The sequence below is a fragment of the Neofelis nebulosa genome, chromosome 6 (genome assembly GCF_028018385.1).
Source record: "Neofelis nebulosa isolate mNeoNeb1 chromosome 6, mNeoNeb1.pri, whole genome shotgun sequence".
NCBI lineage: Eukaryota > Metazoa > Chordata > Mammalia > Carnivora > Felidae > Neofelis > Neofelis nebulosa.
The window spans coordinates 128,545,972-128,566,229 of record NC_080787.1 but is presented as its reverse complement, the minus strand read 5'-3'; the positions used below and the strand labels follow the sequence as shown (position 1 = coordinate 128,566,229).

The 20,258-nt window shown below is 47.0% G+C and overlaps 1 protein-coding gene across 5 annotated transcripts in view; it reads left to right on the top strand.

Moving 5' to 3' along the window:
- The window catches only part of NHSL1 (NHS like 1), a 134,684-nt gene extending 118,664 nt beyond the window's left edge, over positions 1 to 16,020 (top strand). For all 5 annotated transcript variants that reach the window (XM_058735431.1, XM_058735432.1, XM_058735435.1 and 2 more), the window contains 3 exons: positions 3,676 to 6,870; positions 7,394 to 7,526; positions 13,112 to 16,020. In XM_058735431.1, coding sequence (XP_058591414.1) covers positions 3,676 to 6,870; positions 7,394 to 7,526; positions 13,112 to 13,847 — 4,064 coding nt within the window. In that variant the 3' untranslated portion in view covers positions 13,848 to 16,020. The remainder of the gene's footprint in view (positions 1 to 3,675; positions 6,871 to 7,393; positions 7,527 to 13,111) is intronic.
- Positions 16,021 to 20,258: the final 4,238 nt, after the last annotated feature.

The following is a 20,258-nucleotide window of genomic DNA, read 5'->3' as shown; positions in this document are numbered from 1 at the left end:
TGGAAGAAAGGAAATAGCTCTGCCCACATCATTGCGCTGTGGTCTTGGCCGAACAGAGACAGTTGATGTCACTGCGCAGTCGACATAACCTGGATCATAGCTGGTGGTCCACTGAGACAGCTGTATTGAAGTGAGAGCTAGTTTAAAAAAAAAAGAAAGAAAAGATAAGAAACAACTGTAGTTTTATAGATAGACTAGTTGAAAGGATTGATAGAGTAAGGGAAAATAACCTTTGAATAGAGTAACATTTGGGGCACCTGGGTGGCTCAGTCGGTTAAGCGTCCGACTTGGGCTCAGGTCATGATCTCACAGTCTGTGAGTTCAAGCCCCGCGTCGGGCTCTGGGCTGACAGCTCAGAGCCTGGAGCCTGCTTCCGATTCTGTGTCTCCCTCTCTCTCTGACCCTCCCCTGTTCACGCTCTGTCTCTCTCTGTCTCAAAAATAAATAAATATTGAATAGAGTAACATTTAGCAGAAAATTTGGATCATGTATTTTCTTCCTTCATTTTATGACTTCTGGTTGATCTTGCCTTTTCTCCCCAATATTCCGTACTTGAAAGGTGTCTGGTTTGAAAGCTTATAGACACTTGGTATTTTCCTTAAAAATTAATCTTTTTCAGATACGAAGGAGAGGGAAGTATGGCTGAGTCAAACAAATTAGATTAAAAAAAAGGATATGATTATCTGAAAAGAAAACATTCACTAGGAAAGATACTTCCTGTCCACTAGACACTGCCCAAGTTGCTGGAGATTTGGAGTTTTAAAAATCAAACCAGAGATTCTTCCAGAATTAAAGTTGATTGTGGTTCATTGTATGCACTTTTCACTTCAGAAACCATAAACGGTGGACTCTAGAGACGAGTTGTTTTACTTTATTTTTATTTTTATTTTTATTTTCGAGATGAGCCAGTTTGTACTTTGAAGTCAAGCTATGAGATTTACTGTCTAAAGTCTTTATGGCCTAGAATCTGTTGCCTTCCATTTAAGTGAATCGGACAAAATTTCTAATTTTTTCTTTACTCTTATTATCTTATATATACATAGAAATGTATTTGAACAACCCATTACGAGTTTTCATCTTTTAGAATCAGATCGGATTATTTTGTTGGTATACAATTATATTTGGCTCCTGAAGAGTTTGAATAGTCCTTGAACAATATGTATTCCCCAAGCAGAAAAAGCTTCATTTAAAGGAATCCCCCTTCTGAATGATTTTTGATAGTTTGTACGAAGAACATTAAGAACATAAGACCAGACATGACTTTTTAAAAATCCATCTATTAAACCTTAAATTAACTAACTTTGATTACATATGTTTTTTTTTTAATTCGACATACCTTGTAGTATTGCGTAATAAGTAGAAGAAAAAATATAATTATTTCTTTATGTTGTAAAATCAGACAAATCCATTCAAGATTTTTAGCAGCACCCAAGAGGTCTATATTTGCAGTCCTCTCTTTTTTTTTTTAAGTTTATTTATTTATTTTGAGATGGGGGAGGGGGAGAGAGAGAATCCCAAGCAGGCTCCACACTGTCAGTGCACAGCCTGATGCGAGGCTTGAACCCATGAGCCATGGGAGCATGATATGAGCTGAAGCCAGATGCTTAACAAACTGAGCCACCCGGGTGCCCCACAGATCTCTTTATTTATAGTCTGTTTTTGTTATTGAATTCTGGTCAAGATAGTGTTCATCTATATCCTATAATATGTGACACTTTTTGTACTATGAAAATATTAGGCAGTCTGTTTTGGGAATAGAACTTTGGTGGTCCCTATGACGGATGATATGTGACTTGTTTTTCACACATGTTTTTTAAAGTCTTTAGAAAAACTTGGTTAATAAGAAAGTTGTACTGGGTTGTAAATGGCGAAGAAACGGTTATATTTCCATTTTCAGAAGCCTAAAATGGTTTCACATTCAGAATTGTTACCTGAAAGAATCAGTACTTTGTTTATGGCCCTTAAAGACCATTAAAAATCTACCACTGATCCCGTGCAAAACGGCTTCAATCTTAGAAGAAAAAGCATGAAAATCCATTGTTCAATGGAATAAGGTAACTTGAATATTTGGAAGCAAACTGGTGGAGCCATGCAAGTCGATTTTCCCACCTACTAAAATACCTTTTAAAATAGCAAAACCTTCATCTTTTGTTTTCTTTCCTCAAAGTGGATTTTTCTCCTGCTCCTGCCCTTTGACCCACTTCCTCTCTTTCTAAGGGAGAACCTTGTGTGCATGTGTGTGTGCACACGTGCGCGTGTCTGTCTGTCTTCAGTGAGCGTAACTGGCAGAGAAGTAGGGGGAGGAAACAGATCCTCTTTGCTAAAAGATACCAGTATAAAAATATTCTCCGTCATCACAGTGAAGGAAAAGGCTTTATGCTTTATTCCTCACAGGATGACATCTCCTTTGTGGTTCATACAAGAACATCGCTGCCATTTTTGTAATGTCCTTGGTATTTGGATGTCCAGTCAGGGACACGTAGTTAGTTCATGTGGGATAGGGAAGGAGTTCGCTGGAATCCCATCACCACTGGTGTCCTTGCCCAGGTGAACAGTGATGCCAGCAGGCACCCAACTTGCATTGCTCAGCAAAGCCCATGATTGAGAATTTTTCAGTTTTTGAAACAGTGTAGAGAAAACTGGTTTTGCTGTTACTTTTCAAGATTTAATGTGTCCTAGTGGTTAGTTACTATGCATGAATTGGTTTCTCTCTCCCTCTCCTTATCTCTCTCTCTCTCTCTCTCTCTCTCTCTGCCTCTCCACTTTGGCTAAATTGTTGGTTTCATGTTGGATTTGTGTTTTTAAGATTCTGTTCCTTTCTAGGTATTTTGAAATCTAACTGTTATCTACACTTAAAGTTTTTTTCTCATCCATTTCCCTCTCTGTTTGGCCCTCCTTATGCTTCCCCCCTCCCCTCCCCACCCCGCCCCGCCCCACCCCGCCCCACCTTTAAACATACCTGCTCTCATTTGGTTTTAGAGCTCCAAGAAATGAATAACCCTAATTTGAGGAAATGCTCACTGGATGAACATAACAGATTGCCCCCCAGCAGAACATAACAGATTGTCATTGGATTTTGAATGTCACTGACAGACAGATGACAATGGTCTAAGATGGATAATGAAACGTTTGATACACAGATGGGCCTGTAAATCATTTTTCCCTTGGAATTCCTTCTGACATAAAAAATTAATATAATTAACACTGTTTGATACCAATATCCCCTGTAAATGGTATCTCTGTAGCCCTACTATTGAACCACTGCATTCATTTGTCTTTGGGAAAGATCGTCACAGCTTGACAGGTACTCGGCACAGTCACCTGGTGGGTGACAGGCCACCTTGAAATCTTTACCGAAAGGAGGTTATTTGAAAAGTATCTCTTGCACAGAGTGTTCAGCTTTGATCTTAAAGAGAGTAACTGAGAATTCCATATGTAGCGCTCACCCTATAGGAGGGTTAGAAGTACATGACATTCATAAGAAGGGTTTTTATTTTTAGGAGTATCAATAACTGTTTAAACTCTCAGGTGCCTACAGGAGGAAAGAAAAACTAAATCGAATTGGAAAAAAAAATATTTTTAAGTACAGCAGAGTAAAAAGGGGATGAGGGTATCAGTGATGAACCAACATATTTTTATTTTTAGGTAACAAGCCTCTTTCTGCTTTATCTCCAGCATCAGGCACCGGCCAGGATGAGGTCAGTGCTCACTCAGTGTATACCCCAGACCACTACTCCACACTAGGAAGGCTTGACAGCTCTCGGGCTGCTGGGCAGCGCTCAGAAACCAGGGACTCCAGCTGTCAGACTGAGGAAGTGAAAGTTGTACCACCTTCCATGAGAAGAATCAGGGCACAGAAGGGGCAAGGCATCGCCGCCCAGATGAGCCACTTCTCAGGCTCCTCTGGGAACATGTCTGTGCTGAGCGATTCCGCGGGTATCGTGTTCCCTTCCCGCCTCCACAGTGATGCTGGTTTCCACAGCCTTCCACGTTCTGGAGCAAGGGCAAACATCCAGTCCCTCGAGCCACGGCTGGGTCCCCTGGGCCCTGCGGAAGACCTGGATGGCGCGCGCCCCTACCTGAGCGGGAACCCACAAGTAGATGAAAACCTAGGACACTTAGGAGGTGCCTCGAGGACCGGAACACTTTTGAGGCCCAAGTCCCAGGAGCTGAGGCACTTTGAGAACGTGATTAGCCCAGCGTGCGTGGTTTCTCCTCACGCAACCTATTCCACCAGCATCATCCCAAACGCCACGCTCTCGTCCTCTCCGGAGGTCATTATTATTCACGCTGCTCACAGTCCAGGACAGCTGGACGGTAAAATTACCAGCTCCTGTTCATACCTGAAGGCAAAATCCAGAGAGCAGCTCCTGTCCAGGCATGCTAGTAAAGAGGGCCATCAGTCTCACGGCGGTCACTGGACTGAGGGCCACCCCACTGTTCTTTCCCAGGCCCTAGATCCCCATCCCCCCAGTGCAGCCATGCTGTCCTCCCTCTGTGATTCAGCGGTCTCTCTAAATACTCCAGCTGGTCGGGAGAATGGATCCCGAGCCATGACCTACGACTGTAAAAACAGCCTGGGCTTTCCAGCGCACGCCCAGGATGTGGATGGCAAAAGCGAGTCCAGTTTTTCCGAGGGCGGGGGGCACGGCAACTCGGAGCCCTGGGAATACGGCGCCGCAGGTAACGGGCGGGCATCCCCACTGAAGGCACGTGCGGCAACTCCCGGCTTCTCCACTCCCGGAAGTAACATGAGCAGCTGCAGTTTGGATCAAACGTCGACCAAAGATGATGCCAGGTCCCTGTATTCAGAGGAGCACGATGGCTTCTACGCATCTATGCACCCCGACCCCGGACACGGATCTGGAAACCTGTGCAATAGCAGCGATGGCTTCGGGAACCCCAGGCACAGTGTGGTCAACGTTTTTGATGGGCGAGCTCGGAAGAGCCAAGGGGACCGGCCACGTGACCATGACAAGTCCCTTTCGCGTAACATCTCTTTGAAGAAAGCGAAGAAGCCGCCCCTACCACCCTCCCGGACGGACTCCCTGCGCAGGGTTCCCAAGAAGGGCGTGCAGGCCAACGGACAGGCGCTGAACGAGAGCCTGATCGCCTCGCTCCAGCACTCGCTGCAGCTGAACCTCCCGGGCAAGGCCAGGGGCGGCAGCTCGCCCTCCCAGAGCCCCTGCAGTGACTGCGAAGAGCCCTGGCTGTCCCGCTCCCGCAGCCAGAGCACGGTGAGCGCGGGCAGCAGCATGACCTCGGCCACCGCCCCCAACGTGTACTCCCTGTGCGGGGCCACGCCGTCGCAGAGCGACACGAGCAGCGTCAAGTCCGAGTACGCGGACCCCTGGGGGTACTACATTGACTACACGGGCGCGCAGGAAGACCCCGGGATCCCCGGCGGGGGCTGCCCCGGCGGCAGCGGGGCGCCGGCCGGAGACGGGCCAGCCTGCCAGGTCCAGGAGGGCTCCGGGACCGCGATGCCCCAGGTGCCCGGTGGCGCCGTCAAACCAAAGGTCACGTCACCGGAGAAGTCCCACAGAGTCACTTCTCCATCCAGTGGGTATTCCAGCCAGTCGAATACACCCACAGCGCTCACCCCTGTGCCTGTGTTTTTAAAATGCGCGTCACCAGCAAACGGGAAGGGGAAGACCAAGCCCAAGGTGCCAGAGAGGAAGTCCTCCCTGATATCTTCAGTGTCCATCTCCTCGTCGTCCACCTCCCTGTCTTCCAACACTTCCACGGAAGGAAGCGGGACGATGAAGAAGCTGGATTCTGCGCTGGCCTCTCCCCTTGCTGCGGTTCCTCTTCCCCCTCCCCCGCCTTTAGTAGACTCCCCCGAGGGCTCTCTGCCTCAGTCTCCCCTTTTCCCCCCTCCACCACCGGAAGCTCTCACTCCCTTCTGTCCCCTCCCTGGCCAGGGCTTTCCCCCTCCCCCCAGGGCACTTAGCCCCCTTCCTCTGGGTGCCTCGGCTTCCCTGCCGCCTCCCCCTGCCTCGGTACCCTCCTCAGCTCCCCCGCCTGCCCCACCCCTTGACCCCAAATTGATGAAAGATGCCAGGCCTTCTTTCAAAAAATCCGGCCAGCCTGAGTGCTCCTGGGAGGCCGTTAGGCAGCCCGCTAGCAAAGAGGAGGGCAGTAGACCCCCCATGCCCCTGATAACCACGGAAGCATTGCAGATGGTACAGTTGAGGCCCGTGAAAAAGAACTCAGGACCCGAGCAAGCACTGTTATATGAACAAGTATCTCAGGAAACACTAACTCCGGTTGTTCCCCAGTATCATTTAAAGCCATCTGCTTTCCTGAAATCCCGAAATAGCATAAATGAAATGGAGAGTGAAAGCCAGACTGCCTCTGTGACAGGCTCGCCGCCGACTCCTGCCAAGAGCTCGAGTCAGGGTCACCAGGACGGTGCAGCCGAGCGTGGCCTCCTGAGCCGCAGCCCGGGCCGCGCCGCGGAGCCGGAGGCCGGGGCCGCCCCGCTCCAGGAGCCCCCCGGCGCGTCCCCCGGCAGGAAGCCACCCCCCATTTCCAAGAAGCCCAAACTGTTCCTTGTGGTGCCACCTCCGCAGAGAGATTTCACAGCGGAGCCCGCGGAGAACGTGAGCGGAGCATCGCCCAGCCCCACGAGGGGAGAGGCAGCCGAGACTTGTAGAGCCGGGGCCGGTCCAGACGAGACCGGTCCTGGCGGCTCGGATCTCGAGGGAGGGGCTGCAGCTCCCGCTTCCCCCGGCAGAGTGAGAGCCAATGTCCCCATGGTGCAGCCCGATGTCTCGCCAGCCGCCAAGCAGGAGGAGCCAGGTGCCGAGAACAGTGCAGACGGTGGAGGCAGCGCGGAGAGCTGCCTGTCTCTACAGGACGGAGGGCGTGAGTCTGCTTTTCTCTCTCCTTCCCCTCCGACCACATGCAGCCCAGGCAGAAGATAGGGCCGGTGCATGTTCAAGGTAAAGCTAGCCGCATGTGGGCTCATTGTGCTGCCTCACACTTAGGTTACCAACTTGGCATTTTATGATATTTAAAAAAGAAAAAAAAAATCTGGATCTGAGGGTAGGGCTTACTGAACGTCAGAAAATAGAGGGGCAGCGTGGTCTGCAGCAGACCGGGTGTTTATTAAACAGCAATGAGTAATCTCCCTTCTGGAGAGCTGCAAAGAAATGTTGCAACAAAATCGGAGGGAGAGATTCAGTAGGAACCCCGGACTTCAACAGAAGAGAGTGAGCTTTGGCTGTCTTTTATTTGTGATCCAAATAAAAGATCAAACTGCCGACCCCACTGCTGTCCCGGGGTTCTCACGTTATCGGGAATGGCAGGGAAGCAGATGGGGAAGCCTGGTGAAAAGTGCCAATTCAAGTCACTTGTGCGCGTCCTGTATCGGCTTGCTTCTCTACAGCCGGGGTGCCGGAGCCGGACACAGGGGCTGCTTCCTCGGAGGCCTGCGACTTCCTTAGGGAAGAAGGGAGTGAGGAGGTGATGACCCCCAGCAGACCCCGGACCACAGAAGACCTTTTCGCAGCTATTCACAGGTATCCCGAGCTCCTCGCTCTTATCGGCGATCGACTCTCTGAGTCTTTCTAAGCGGTTCCTCAGTCTGTCTTCCTTGAGCTTTTTTTCTGTCACCCATTAACTTGATTTTTTTTTTTTTTAGCGTTGTGTCTATGTTTTTTCCTTTTTTTCTTCTGACTCCCAATTTCTGTTCTCCTTTGTTCCACTGATTTTTATGAAGACGTGGGGACAGGGACTCAATGGGTGCCTTCTGCCCAGCACTGCACTTGCTGGCAAGAAATGCAATGTGTCAGTCACGTGACGGAGTATTTACAAGAACTGGATTAGGGCGACGGATGGTCTAGTCCAGGGGGAGGAATGCTGTGTTTTGTGGACAGAAGATAGGCACAGGCTAAGCTCTAGAGGATTGCTTCTTTCCTAAGGGTGTTTTATTATTATTTATTTATTTATTTATTTATTCATTTATTATTATTTTTTTACTTCACAGGAATAGCAGGATTTTTTAGTGCAGTTTTCTTTGGCTACTAAAATGTTGCCACACAAGAGTACAGTCTTCAAAGCGGGAGTGAAAGGAATTGAATTTGTTAGTGTATACTGTTAGTGCCATCTACTGGCATCAGAAATTGTTGGGTTTTAAGAAAAAATGTAGAGTAAATGTTTCAAAATAACTGGCTGAACTGTTAGAGTCTTCACATATGGTCACCCTAGAGAGTGAATATGATTTAGCACCAAAGCTATATATATATTGCCTTATTTTTCTGGCTGTAAACAGCCGCGTGCTCGTTAGCAGTGTCACTGTAAGAGTAGATGAGATTGGATATGTGCAAGTACTTTTAACCACAAAGCTGTATCAATCCTTTGCTGCTTTCTCAACTCCTTTACCACAGTGTTTTTGGACACTCTTATGAGTGTCTTTATGCTGCCAGCACCTTATGTGGCCCTGAATCAAGGTCCCTTTTCTCTTCCCGGAACGAAGCATCCTATAAAATCATTTGACTCTCCATGTAAGTAACCTTGTGTCAGGACTGTTGTCCCAGCTCTTGGAATCTGACAAGGCTGTTGCATGAGATGAAAAGCACAGTGTTATCCTGATCTGAAATTCCTTGTGCAGCATATAAATATCTAACTTGGGGAGGAGTTGGGGGGTGGGGTGGGGTAGGGGACCAAGCTGGGGAATTAGGTGTTTGTTAAGAATTCTGTTCTTTTTTTCTTTTCTTTTTTAAAGGTAGAGTCTTTTATTATTTTTATTAATTTTTTTATTTTAGAGAGAGAGCACAAGCAGGGGAGAGGGGCAGAGGGAGAGAGAGAATCTTAAGCAGGCTCCACACTCAGGGCAGAGCCAGACACAGGACTTGATCCCACAACCTTGGGATCATGACCTGAGCCGAAATCAAGAGCTGACGCTCAACTGACTGAGCCACCCAGGTGCCCCAGGAATTAGGTTCTTTACATCTTGGCTCTAGCATTGGTACGATACCCCCAAAGACCCTAAAGACTGCCTCTTTAGCAATGGTTTCTTTGATCTCATTAGAAATAGAAAGGTGTAGTGGCGCCTGGGTGGCTCTGTCGGTTGAGCATCCGACTTCGGCTCAGGTCATGATCTCACGGTCCATGAGTTCGAGCCCCGCGTCGGGCTCTGTGCTGACTGCTCAGAGCCTGGAGCCTGTTTCAGATTCTGTGTCTCCCTCTCTCTCTGACCCTCCCCTGTTCATGTTCTGTCTCTCTGTCTCAAAAATAAATAAACGTTAAAAAAAATTAAAAAAAAAAGAAATAGAAAGGTGTAGCTACTTATGAAATTATTTCTGAAAACTGTAAAATGAAAAATGCTACGTCTTTGAAACGGACGTTAGTGGCATTTGTAGAAGTTTATACAGAGGTTTCTATTCTAACCATGCTAGAGACATAATAAGCACACCGTAAATATTTTCTGGATTAAATGAAACCAGTTGGAATTTAACTATCAGGAAATTCTTCCAGGATGTGGCATCTTTCATTTCATAGGGAATGCACTGGTTTGCTAAATGGGCAGACATATATATTTAAAATAGCAGTCTACAGAGAAGATACGTTGCTCGTTGCTCTGTGTACTAAGTACTTGGTCTCAGTGAGGAACCCAACTATTGTGGGGCCAATTTACTATGTGCTTTTCTGAAAAATACGCCAAATGTCTCTTCCATATTTTACTTTGGCAACCTTCTTAAGACACTGAAAAATCTGTGGTGCCTCCTAGTAGTGAATTCTATCTACTACAGATGTGGAAATCAGCCCGTCTGTGTCATTCTGTGTACACGCGATAAGAAATGGAGACCAAGTAGGGTATGGATTGGAGAGCGAGGGAAGACGACTGCTAATTTCTGTTTTGGTATTGATAATGTATTAACGGACATAATAAAAATCCATCTGAAGTCTGGTTTTTTGGGCTTTATTTTATTTTATATTCTTCAGCGCCTAAGCTAATAATTTAGAAACTTCTTTTTTTAATTTTTTAAAAATGTTTTATATATTTTTGAGAGAGAGACAGAGTATGAGCTGGGCAGGGGCAGAGAGAGAGGGAGACAGAATCCACAAAGCAGACTGCGCAGGCTCTGAGCGGGCAGCACAGAGCCCGACGCAGGGCTCGAACCCATGAATCGCGAGATCATGACCTGAGCCGAAGTCGGACGCCCAACAGACTGAGCCACCCAGGCGCCCCACCTAAGCTAATAATTTAAAAGAAAGAGTATCTAAACTGAACCCACAGCTTTCAAATTTTATAATGCAAATGAATTCACTTCAGATTTAAAGCCAGATGGAAAATGTAGAACACCAGTTGAGGTGTGAAATTTTTATATTTATTGAAGTAATTAGTTTTCAAGCCAGTGTTAACTGTTTGAGTGCTTTTTATAGCCATCTTCTTTGGAAATACACACACAGAGCATGTATGTGTGTGTGCGTGTGTATACATACATATATGCAGAGAATTTGTATGCTTAGATTTAATTCTCATTTTCAGGGGCAGCTGCTTTTGAGAAACAACAAAAACTTTTATAAATTCCCATCTCCTCTCTTAATTCTAAATCTACAGTTAAAGGCCATAACTTTAATCAAGTATACCTGTGGCTTGATGTATGGAATTCAGCACACCCTTACCTTTTTTTTTTTCTTAATGTTTATTTTTGAGAGAGAGCGAGAGAGAGAGAGAGACAGAGAGAGAGAGAGAGAATATGCAAGTAGGGGAGGGGCAGAGAGAGAGGGAGACACAGAATCCGAAGCAGGCTCCAGGCTCTGAGCTGTCAGCTCAGAGCCTGATGCGGGGCTTGAACCCACGGACTGCAAGATCATGACCTGAGCCGAAGTCGGACGCTTAACTGACTGAGCCACCCAGGCACCCTGCACACCCTTACCTTTTAAAAAACAAACTAAAAATTAGGCTACAAAGCAGTACCTGCAAGAATGAGATGGGCAGAACTGCTTTTGAGACATTCAAATAAGGCAATATATATAGCTTCAGTGCTAAATCATTCACTGTCTAAGGTGACTGCTATAGGTTGTGAGGTCAGGCACTATGGGTAGGAAGATACTCCATCAGGTCCTAGTTCTTATATTAAGCTGTGTGACTTCACTCTTTGGTATCAGTTACCTTCCCTGGTCAGACCACACCAGCTAAAGCCATTTCCAGCTCTAAGATTCTGCGATGTTATTATTTTTGTGGTTTCTGTCAGCTGGTCATTAATGTATTCCAGAGCACTGCTGTCTGTTGACAACCATGCAGTGCCATTGGACCAAAGGGTCATAGGCCAGGCTCTGCAGTCTCAAAGGGGCTGGTGCCACGCCAGCTTTGGACACCCTTCAGACTTTGTTTCAGTCCTTACCATCTCCTGTCTTCTGCTTTGGGGGCTTCTTTTTGGCCAGAAGCATGAAGAGGACTGTGGGAGCACCGAGCCCAGGGCAGCCATTAGGGGTCCATTCCTCCCGTGTCTTGCTGTGCAAGGCCAAGTAAAAACAGCACTGAAGTGGGCCTAGCGGCAGGAAGAAAGAACAATTTTTCCCTAAATGACACTCACAGGTCTGTTGAGCACATCTTCCATGCCTGACACTTTATGGCTGTTATTTGCATTCATCATTATTGATAAACTAGGAGCTCTCTACCGTTGTTTCACTTTCCAGATAGGATACTGGATCAGAAACTTTTTTTTTTTTAATTTTTTAATCTTTATTTATTTTTGAGAGAGAGACAAAGTGTGAGCAGGGGAGGAGCAGAGAGAGAGGGAGACACAGAATCCAAAGCAGGCTCCAGGCGCTGAGCTGTCAGCACAGAGCCCGACGCGGGGTTCGAACTCACGAACCGTGAGATCATGACCTGACGCTCAACCAACTGAGCCACCCAGGCTCCCCAAGGATCAGAAACTTTAATTTGCCCAAGGTCACCGAGCAAGGAAGCTTTAGCATGGGATTTAGCCCAGGTCTGTGTGACTCCAGAGGCTCTTCATCTCATTGAATCCTCACGAACCTGTGAGGGTAGTATCCTCGCCCCCATTTTTACAAGTATGAAAACGGACTAGTTTGTCCAAGGTCACACAGCTAGAGGTTGGTAGTGCTCAAGTTCAGCTCTCAATCTGTATATACAGTACCAACCTCTTGGTGCTGCAAGCACCTGCTGCATATTCTATAATTTTATAGCAAACAAAAAGATGTACCCATGTCGTTGTTTTATTAAATGTACCGAGTTTTTCTTAAAGCACCTGCATCTGGCTGAGAGATTCCTTGCAGACTGAGTTGTTATTGTGAAGAGACCAGCAAGGGGCCCCCTGGCTCATCTGCTTTATTATCTCTGAGTCACTCTGCATACAAAACACATTGGACAGCAAGCTTCTTAGAGACTGAGGACAAGAAACACCTCCGGGAAACATCTTAACTTTTAGGGAAAGTTTAGGGAAAGTTAGGGAAAGGCCCCTCCTCTGTCACATTCCACCCACATTCTTCAGATTGTCTTGAGCACTGAGAGGTTTTCTGAAGTCAGTCAGGAAACAGGATCTGGTGTGGAAGGTTCACTCTAGTTTTCTGGAAAACTGGATTTTCAGAAGTTGACATATGGGCCAGTAAGAGCCAAGGAAGCCTGGTTTTATGTCACACTCTAGAATGTATGAGAACGCAGAGCTGTAGAATTGTTCTAGAACCTGAAGTGGGGGCCTCCCTCATGGTAGGGGTTATTCTGGCCGTTGACTTATCTGTTAGCCCTGTTGAAGGGCTAGTACCAAACAAGAAAAGGAAGATTACAAACAAGGGTGGTCGGCAGTGAAATTCACTCGGGATCAGTCTAATACGGGAGTGTTAAATAAAATACAGCAATAGAAACTTTTGAAATGATCCTTACCACAGTGAGTTAATATGATATCTTAAGATTCATTTCAAAGTAATCCAGTGAGGGTACAGATGAAAGAAGGGCAGCCATGAGTTAATCATTATTGTAGCTGGGTCATGGGCTCACATGATAATAAAATAAACTATTAAAGGAACCCTTAATAAATGGTGACCCGAGTATGCAGTAAGAGAAGCAGGGCGGCTGTGACCGACATCCCATGGCCCACTGGGAATGAACCTTTATCTTCATGTTCTTAAATCTCAGATCCAAGAGGAAAGTCCTTGGCCGTAAAGATTCAGATGATGATCACTCCCGAAACCATTCTCCCTCCCCGCCAGTGACACCCACTGGTGCTGCCCCCAGCCTGGCCTCCCCGAAGCAAGTGGGGTCCATTCAGAGAAGTGTCCGTAAAAGCAGCACCAGCAGTGACAACTTCAAAGCTCTGCTGCTAAAAAAGGGGAGTCGGGCAGACACGAGTGCCCGCATGTCTGCAGCCGAGATGCTGAAGAACACAGACCCTAGATTCCAGAGATCAAGGTCAGAGCCTTCACCAGACGCCCCCGAGAGCCCGTCAAGCTGCTCCCCAAGCAAGAACAGGCGGGCCCAGGAGGAGTGGGCCAAGAACGAAGGTTTGATGCCTCGGAGTCTGTCCTTTTCCGGCCCCCGGTACGGCCGCAGCCGAACCCCGCCTTCTGCGGCCAGCAGCAGATACAGCGTGCGGAACCGGATCCAGAGCAGCCCCATGACCGTCATCTCGGAAGGCGAAGGGGAAGCCTTGGAGCCTGTAGACAACCGGGCTCGCCGGGCCCCGGGTGCTGCGAGGGGATGCTCCCTGGATGGACCGGTGGGGAATGAAACGGACAAGGGCAGCCTGCTCTGTGGCGGGGAGCCCGCCGCCCCGCCACAGGCACAGGGTCCCGGCCCCGCCAACGGGACAGTCACTGCGGAGCGCACGGGTCCATCAGAACAGTGTGGAGGTCCTCTGGGGGAAGAGAGCTAGGGACGAGAATGTGAGTCTCCCAGGTAACGTGAGGGAGACGCACAACACCTCGCTCTAGGAAGTCTGACAGGTACCTTCCCTGCCTTGCCCGTGGATCCCGCTCAGCGTTTGTGCTGTGGGCCCCGGGCGCTGCCAGCCCTACAGCGGAAGGGGGGTGTTATTTAGGCCTCCCCTCGGCACTTGCCCTGTGGCTGAAAAGCAAGTAGAAGCTTAACTTCCAGAAGTGCTTCCTGGGGAAGATTTCTTTTTTTTATTCCTCCCCACGCCCCCATTTTTTTTTTTTTTTTGACTAAATGCTGGGTGTGTGTGTGTGTGTGTGTGTGTGTGTAAGGGTGTGCGTGTGTGCATTTTGAACCCTTTTGTGTTAAAACACGCGTGCGTGCGCTCACACACACATACACGCGCACACACACACAAACAGCATGTACAGAAATAGGAGAAGGAAAGACTGCTATGCTGGGTGGAAACATGGAATCTTCTGGACTAGGTGGGAATTGCTTGAAAAGTATTCTGTTTGGGGAAACTAGTGAGTTTCTGAAGAAAGAGGGGAGAGAACCATTCCTTCTAAGAAAGAGGTGGCATATTTGCTGGTGCTGCAGAGGACACGGGGTCCCGGCCCCGGCGTGCTTTCGAGGTGAGCTGTGTCGTGATGAACCCAAAACGATGGGAAAGGGCTAAATGACTAATGGGTTCAGGTACTTTTTCCTGGGGAAAAAAGGCTTGGTTTCGTGAACATGACAAATGTGGGGAAGTGGCAGGGCAGTCACTTGGAGCCTGCTCCGGTGCGGCCACAGACACACGCCTTCTGGCCTGAGTTTTAGACACGTGGGCAGTCTTTTCATGACTTTCCTCCTTGAGTAGCGGCCGAGGCCTCCCTTGAGAACGAAGATGATCGCGTACGCGCACGGAGAGGGTGAGAGGGGAGAGAAGGGGAGAGGGGCAAGTGATAACGCTGCTGGAAGCTGTTTCCTGCTTATGAAATAAGCTTATTTTTCAGAATTCCACTTGAAGACTTGCACTACAAAACTGTGGGTGGAGATTTTCCTTTTACGGCCGTTTTTACCAGAGTGTAAACTCGCATTTGGCAATTTCTTATCGCTTGACATGTCAACATTTGCTGACTTTTTTGGATATCCTTTTGGTGACACCAAAGATATAGGTATGGCTATTTTTCCTTGACCTGCCTACATACAGTACCATGCCCCCATTTAGAAAGGTTTATCAGAATCTATTCTATATTCTCATACTTTGAACAAAATGCTGAATACCTCTTGTTAGTCAAATACACTAATAAAAATTGGCAGGGCTTGGCTATTAATTAACCCTGGGAAATGAGATTTTAGATTAAAAAGATTTTTTGCATCATTTGGTTTGTGAGTTTTTATATTTTTTATAAGTAATTGAGTTGGCTAATTACCTTCTAATCTTCTCCAGCTAGAATTTTTAAGACTTATAGGCGTGGGAGAAAAGTGTGTAAAGTATTTATTTTTACGTCCTACTCTTGTGCCTCCCCCCCCTCCCCCATTCCCTCCCAACTGCCGTGTACCTGGACTCCTTTATTTGTTGGTTACATGAAACAAGCCTTGTCGCCTTCATTAGAAGGACTTGAGACGACAACACGGAGATCCTTGGCCCGTGTGCAGTACGGCTACCAGCGGTCATCTCTTTCGGCATAAAAACATCATCTAAACGTTGGACCGCACGGGCCAGACTATCAAAAGGTTTATTACACATCACAACCGTAGTCCCCCATTTTAGACACGGCTTTGAGACAAAAACAAACCTAAGGAATGAAGGCTTCTTCCATCCTCTGAAGAAAACAAAACCCTTCTTTTCACACAGCCCGCAATGCAGACCTGATATTTGGCCAAAGGCTAAAGGACTTTTCACCATTTGGAGCTACCGTCTGCCGTGCTGGGCCCGAGGATCTCCTCTTCTACATTTTCGAAAAGTGGTGTTGGCTTCTGAATATGAAACCTCCTCGCTCCCTAAACCCGATTAGAATGTACGTGAATATCAGACAACTTTAACTTAATATATAAATCATTTATGTCGAAGGTAAAGTAAAACAACATCACCACTAATTATAAAACTATTTTAAAAATCCCCGTTTTTAAAGAAAAAGGATACTAGGTTTGAAAATTTGCTTTGAATAAAACAATTGTAAAGGAAATAGTTGAACCTTACTTCTTTTCGTTTGTGCGTGCATTTTTGAATAATAAGGTCGGCCTTCTTCCACAGAACTGGTGAGTGCTTTGCTGGATACAAACAGAACAGCAGTGAAGACCAGAAGGTGCCTGTGGGAGGTGGGGACCCAACAGAGAGGAGATAGAACATCACAGATACTGTGGATGGTGCCATCTCAAAGGACATATGGAAAAACAGCCCTGAACAGTGTCCTCTGGACTTTTGGATAAATATGAATAATGTATCGACTGATAGTTCAGGTGGTGTGGCATGTGGAGAGATGCGAGAACTTTTCACAGGCGTGGATGAAATCTAGGGAAACCAGAATCTAGACTCCTCCCTGGACCAATATGGCAGCTTTGCTACCTTATTCCTCTGTGAGGAATGGGGTCTGTTTACAGACCCCGTCACCTTGAAAAAACCCGTGAGGGTAGACTTGTTGACTCTTCCTTGTATCCTGAGACCGTAAGTCACTGATAATCATAGAAGTCCTAGGGACAAATTACTTCCGCCTTATTTTTCCTGAGAGTTGGGGGAGAAACAAAACGGTCTGTCCGGTGGAAGCCACCTCAACTTCGGTCTGATTTCTGCCCTCCTATTTCTGAAGGATGTTGGTTACAACCATTTCTTCTCACCTGAGGGTGGGAGTGTATTCGTTAGGAGAGTCACAATAACAAGGAGACAAGACACCACCCCCCTGGAAGGACAGGAGAAGCATGCGACTGGCTTTATCGGTTCTGCCTTAATGTGTTTTCAGCACATGAAGTGAATATGAATAATTGTGTTGCTGAGATTCCATCAAGAAATGAGTACAACAGGATTATACACTTGGGTGATATTAGGATATTATTGGGCAGGGTGAGAAGGAGGGTCTTTCAGATAAAACATGGACCTGACTTTTGAGGTCCGTTTGATTCCTGAGGTCTCTTTTTCTGTCATTAGCCCTTTAGTTACTGTAACACAGTCTCTTCCGATGAGCTCTTCTGCCTTCCACACAGGTCAGCTTTTATTCATAGGACAAGGACTAGAGCAATCTGGAGTCACGTGTTTGGCATTTTAAAAAAGCCCTTTATTAAATACTTCTAATATGCTAGGCAAGGTATAAGGGAGTCCTAAGATTTAAAACGGTTAAGCGTCCAACTCTTGATTTCAACTCAGGTCATGATCTCACAGTCTGTGAGATCAAGCTCTGCATAGGGCTCTGCACTGAGTGCATGGAGCCTGCTTGGGATTGTGTGTGTGTCTCTCTCTCTCTCTTTCTCTCTCTCTCTCTCTCTCTCTCTCTCTCTGTCCCTTCCCTGCTCACATTCTCTCTTTCTCTCTCTTTCAAAATAAACATTAAAAATGTGGATGAGATCTCATTAAGGGGCTTCAAATCTAGTGAAACACACACACACACACTGAACTATCCTGTAAAACGTGTCAGAATGGTTGAAAAGGAAGAGCACTCTGAGCTCCACAGCGAACCCTGTCAGCGAACCTGACATTGATTCGAGATGGCAATGCACCCAACTGAAACGCTACACCTCACAGCCTCCCCTGTGTAGTCAAGAGGGTACAATTTTGACCAGTGAGACATGAGCAGTGGTCTGGAAATCTCCAGGAAGGTTGCTGATACAGGAGCCAGTCCCATCTCTTGTTGCTTTGTTTCTCCCTGAAAGAATGGGAGGCTAGAAGAACAGTACTTTTCCGACATTTCAGCATGAATGGGTTGAAAGCCACATGGGTGGAAGGTGAAGGAGAAAGGAACCTGGTCCATTGATTGCATCTAGAGTCACTGCATCAGCCTTGGGTGGTCTACCTTCCAGGTGCACTGCAGTTTTCACTCACTTGCAGTTGAGTGATAGGGGTCTCAGAGGAAGATGTCATTGCTTTTTTTTTTTTTTAAGGTTTTATTTTTAAGTAGTCTCTACACCCAAGGTGGGGCTCACACTCACAACCATGAAGTTGAGCGTCGCATGTGTACTGACTGAGCCAGCCAGGTGCCTCACGTGTCGTTACTTTTGTCTAGATGGATGGGGGAAGGATTGGTTGTGAACCTGAACTAAGACTTTGTGGACAAGGAGGATTTCACCAAGCGGGGGAAGTTGGGAGAAGAAGGACCCTCCAAATGGAGGGGATAGCATGAGCAAAGGCACAGAGGCCAGTGTTTAGAGGAAGCCATGTAGTTAAAATGTCTCCAGAAGAACATAGTAGGACATGAGAGTAGAAAGGTCATCTCAGGCAAGAATGTAGAAGGCCTGGGATGTCCTCCCAAAGAATTTGGGGGTTTTGTTCTATAATATTGGGAAAGAATGAAGGTTTTATAAGAAGGAGAATGATATGACCTGGCTTCGTTCTTAGTCTTCTAACGCTATATACTCTTTCTTGTTGAGTACATCTAATCCCATAGCCTCAAATATGTGTGTGTGTGTGTGTGTGTGTGTGTGTGTGTGTGTACACACACACACATATATGTATATACATATATACGTATTCACATATATACGTACATATGTATATATACACACGCACATATAGATAGATACACACACACACACACACACACAACACACTGGTGATTCCTGAACATCTCCTGTCCTTACTTCCTCTGTGAACTCCAGATTGGTATATTTGCTGCTTACTCAACACCTGCATTAAAGGTATTTTAAACCTCCTGTCTCCAAACCATACCCCCCCCCCACCATCTTTACTTTATCAATTAATGGCATTACATGATGGCTCAGGCCCCAAATCAAGGCCTATTCCTGTGGCCTGTTTCCTTTTCAAGCTGCATCTCAACCATAAGCAAGTCATGTGAACCCTACTGCCAAAATAGTTCACAAATCCAATCACTTCTCACCAGTTCCACTGCTGCCTCTCAGGTCCAAGCTGTTGTCTCCTAACCAGACTACTGCAAACACCTCCCAACTGGTCTTCTGGTCTTTACTGTGCATCTTCAACTGCTCTTAATTTACCATAAAAATAAGCTCTTAAAAACAAGAGATAGCTCTCCACTGCTTGAAACCCTCCACAAAGACTGAATCTTACAGCCCATGGGATTCGAACTCCTTGCTGTGGCCCGCAAAGCCTTTAAGATCTGCCGCTGTTCTCCTTATTCATATAGTCTGGCCTAATTCTCCTTTCTGTCCCTTTACAGGAGCCATTTCAACCTCGAAACCTTTATTTTAACTACTGAAAAGAAAAGTGCCTGTATTTCTATGTTGGCTTAAGTTCCTCAGGAAGTAGACACTGAGACCATTAGGAATGCAAGGTTTTATTGGAGTGTAACACCGTTAAAAGGAAAAGCGAAGAAGGAGGATAAGGCCAGGAGAGCTATCAGATTGCAGTAATGACCTTACACGGCTGCCCAACCTATGGGGAACTCTGGGGAAAGTTTACTCACCGGAAGTCTCCTGTGTTGGACAGAAACAGCGAGGTCCTTTACCACTGCCTTGTCTGGTCTTTGGCAAGAGGCCACTCTAAGAAAAGCATGCCTTCAATTCCCACTGCTTAGTAGAATCACTGGTTCCCAACCCTTGGGATAGTATGACTTCAGCTTGAAAGCTAAGGTGGCCCCCGATGAAGCCACCAATTAGAGGCTATCAGCCAACCACACTTCTTGCCGCTGGATGGCCAGTCTTGAGAGGAGATCTAAGTGGCACGTCTCCATGCCTCCCACAGTTCGGCCCCTTGCACCCTGTGGGTCTGCTTCCCCCACAAACGCGGAGGGCCATTCCGCCAAGGCTCTGGTGGACTTCTCTCTTCCTGAGGAGAAAGTGTTTTTTAGAGGAGCTTGGTGGGACCACCTACAGCCCTTCCTGCCACCGGTCTGGGGCCACAGCTGGTACTTCTCCTCCCTCCTCCACTCACTCCATGCCCTTTACCCTCAAATGCCACGTCTGCTCATCTCAGTGGCTTTCCTAGTGGTGTGACCCATGCTCTCATTCCTGAGGGTTCTGAGATCGTGAGAATCAAACCCTTCTGGGACCAGCGCTTCTGCACTTGTCCATTCACAGTTCTAACTCAGCAAGGAGTACAAGGGATACACCACGTGGGTGCCCTGAGTTTCCATCATGTAACAGCAGACTTACCTCCTCTTGCACTCCAGGGTCAGGCATCCCTAACAAGATGGTGGCTCTTGTCTGCTGGACCCAGACACAAGGAGTCCAAAGTCCCCAGGTGGCAGCAATAGGTGAAGTTCAACAGGACCCTTGTTGTGTTGTCTAGGGAGGGTGTATGCCT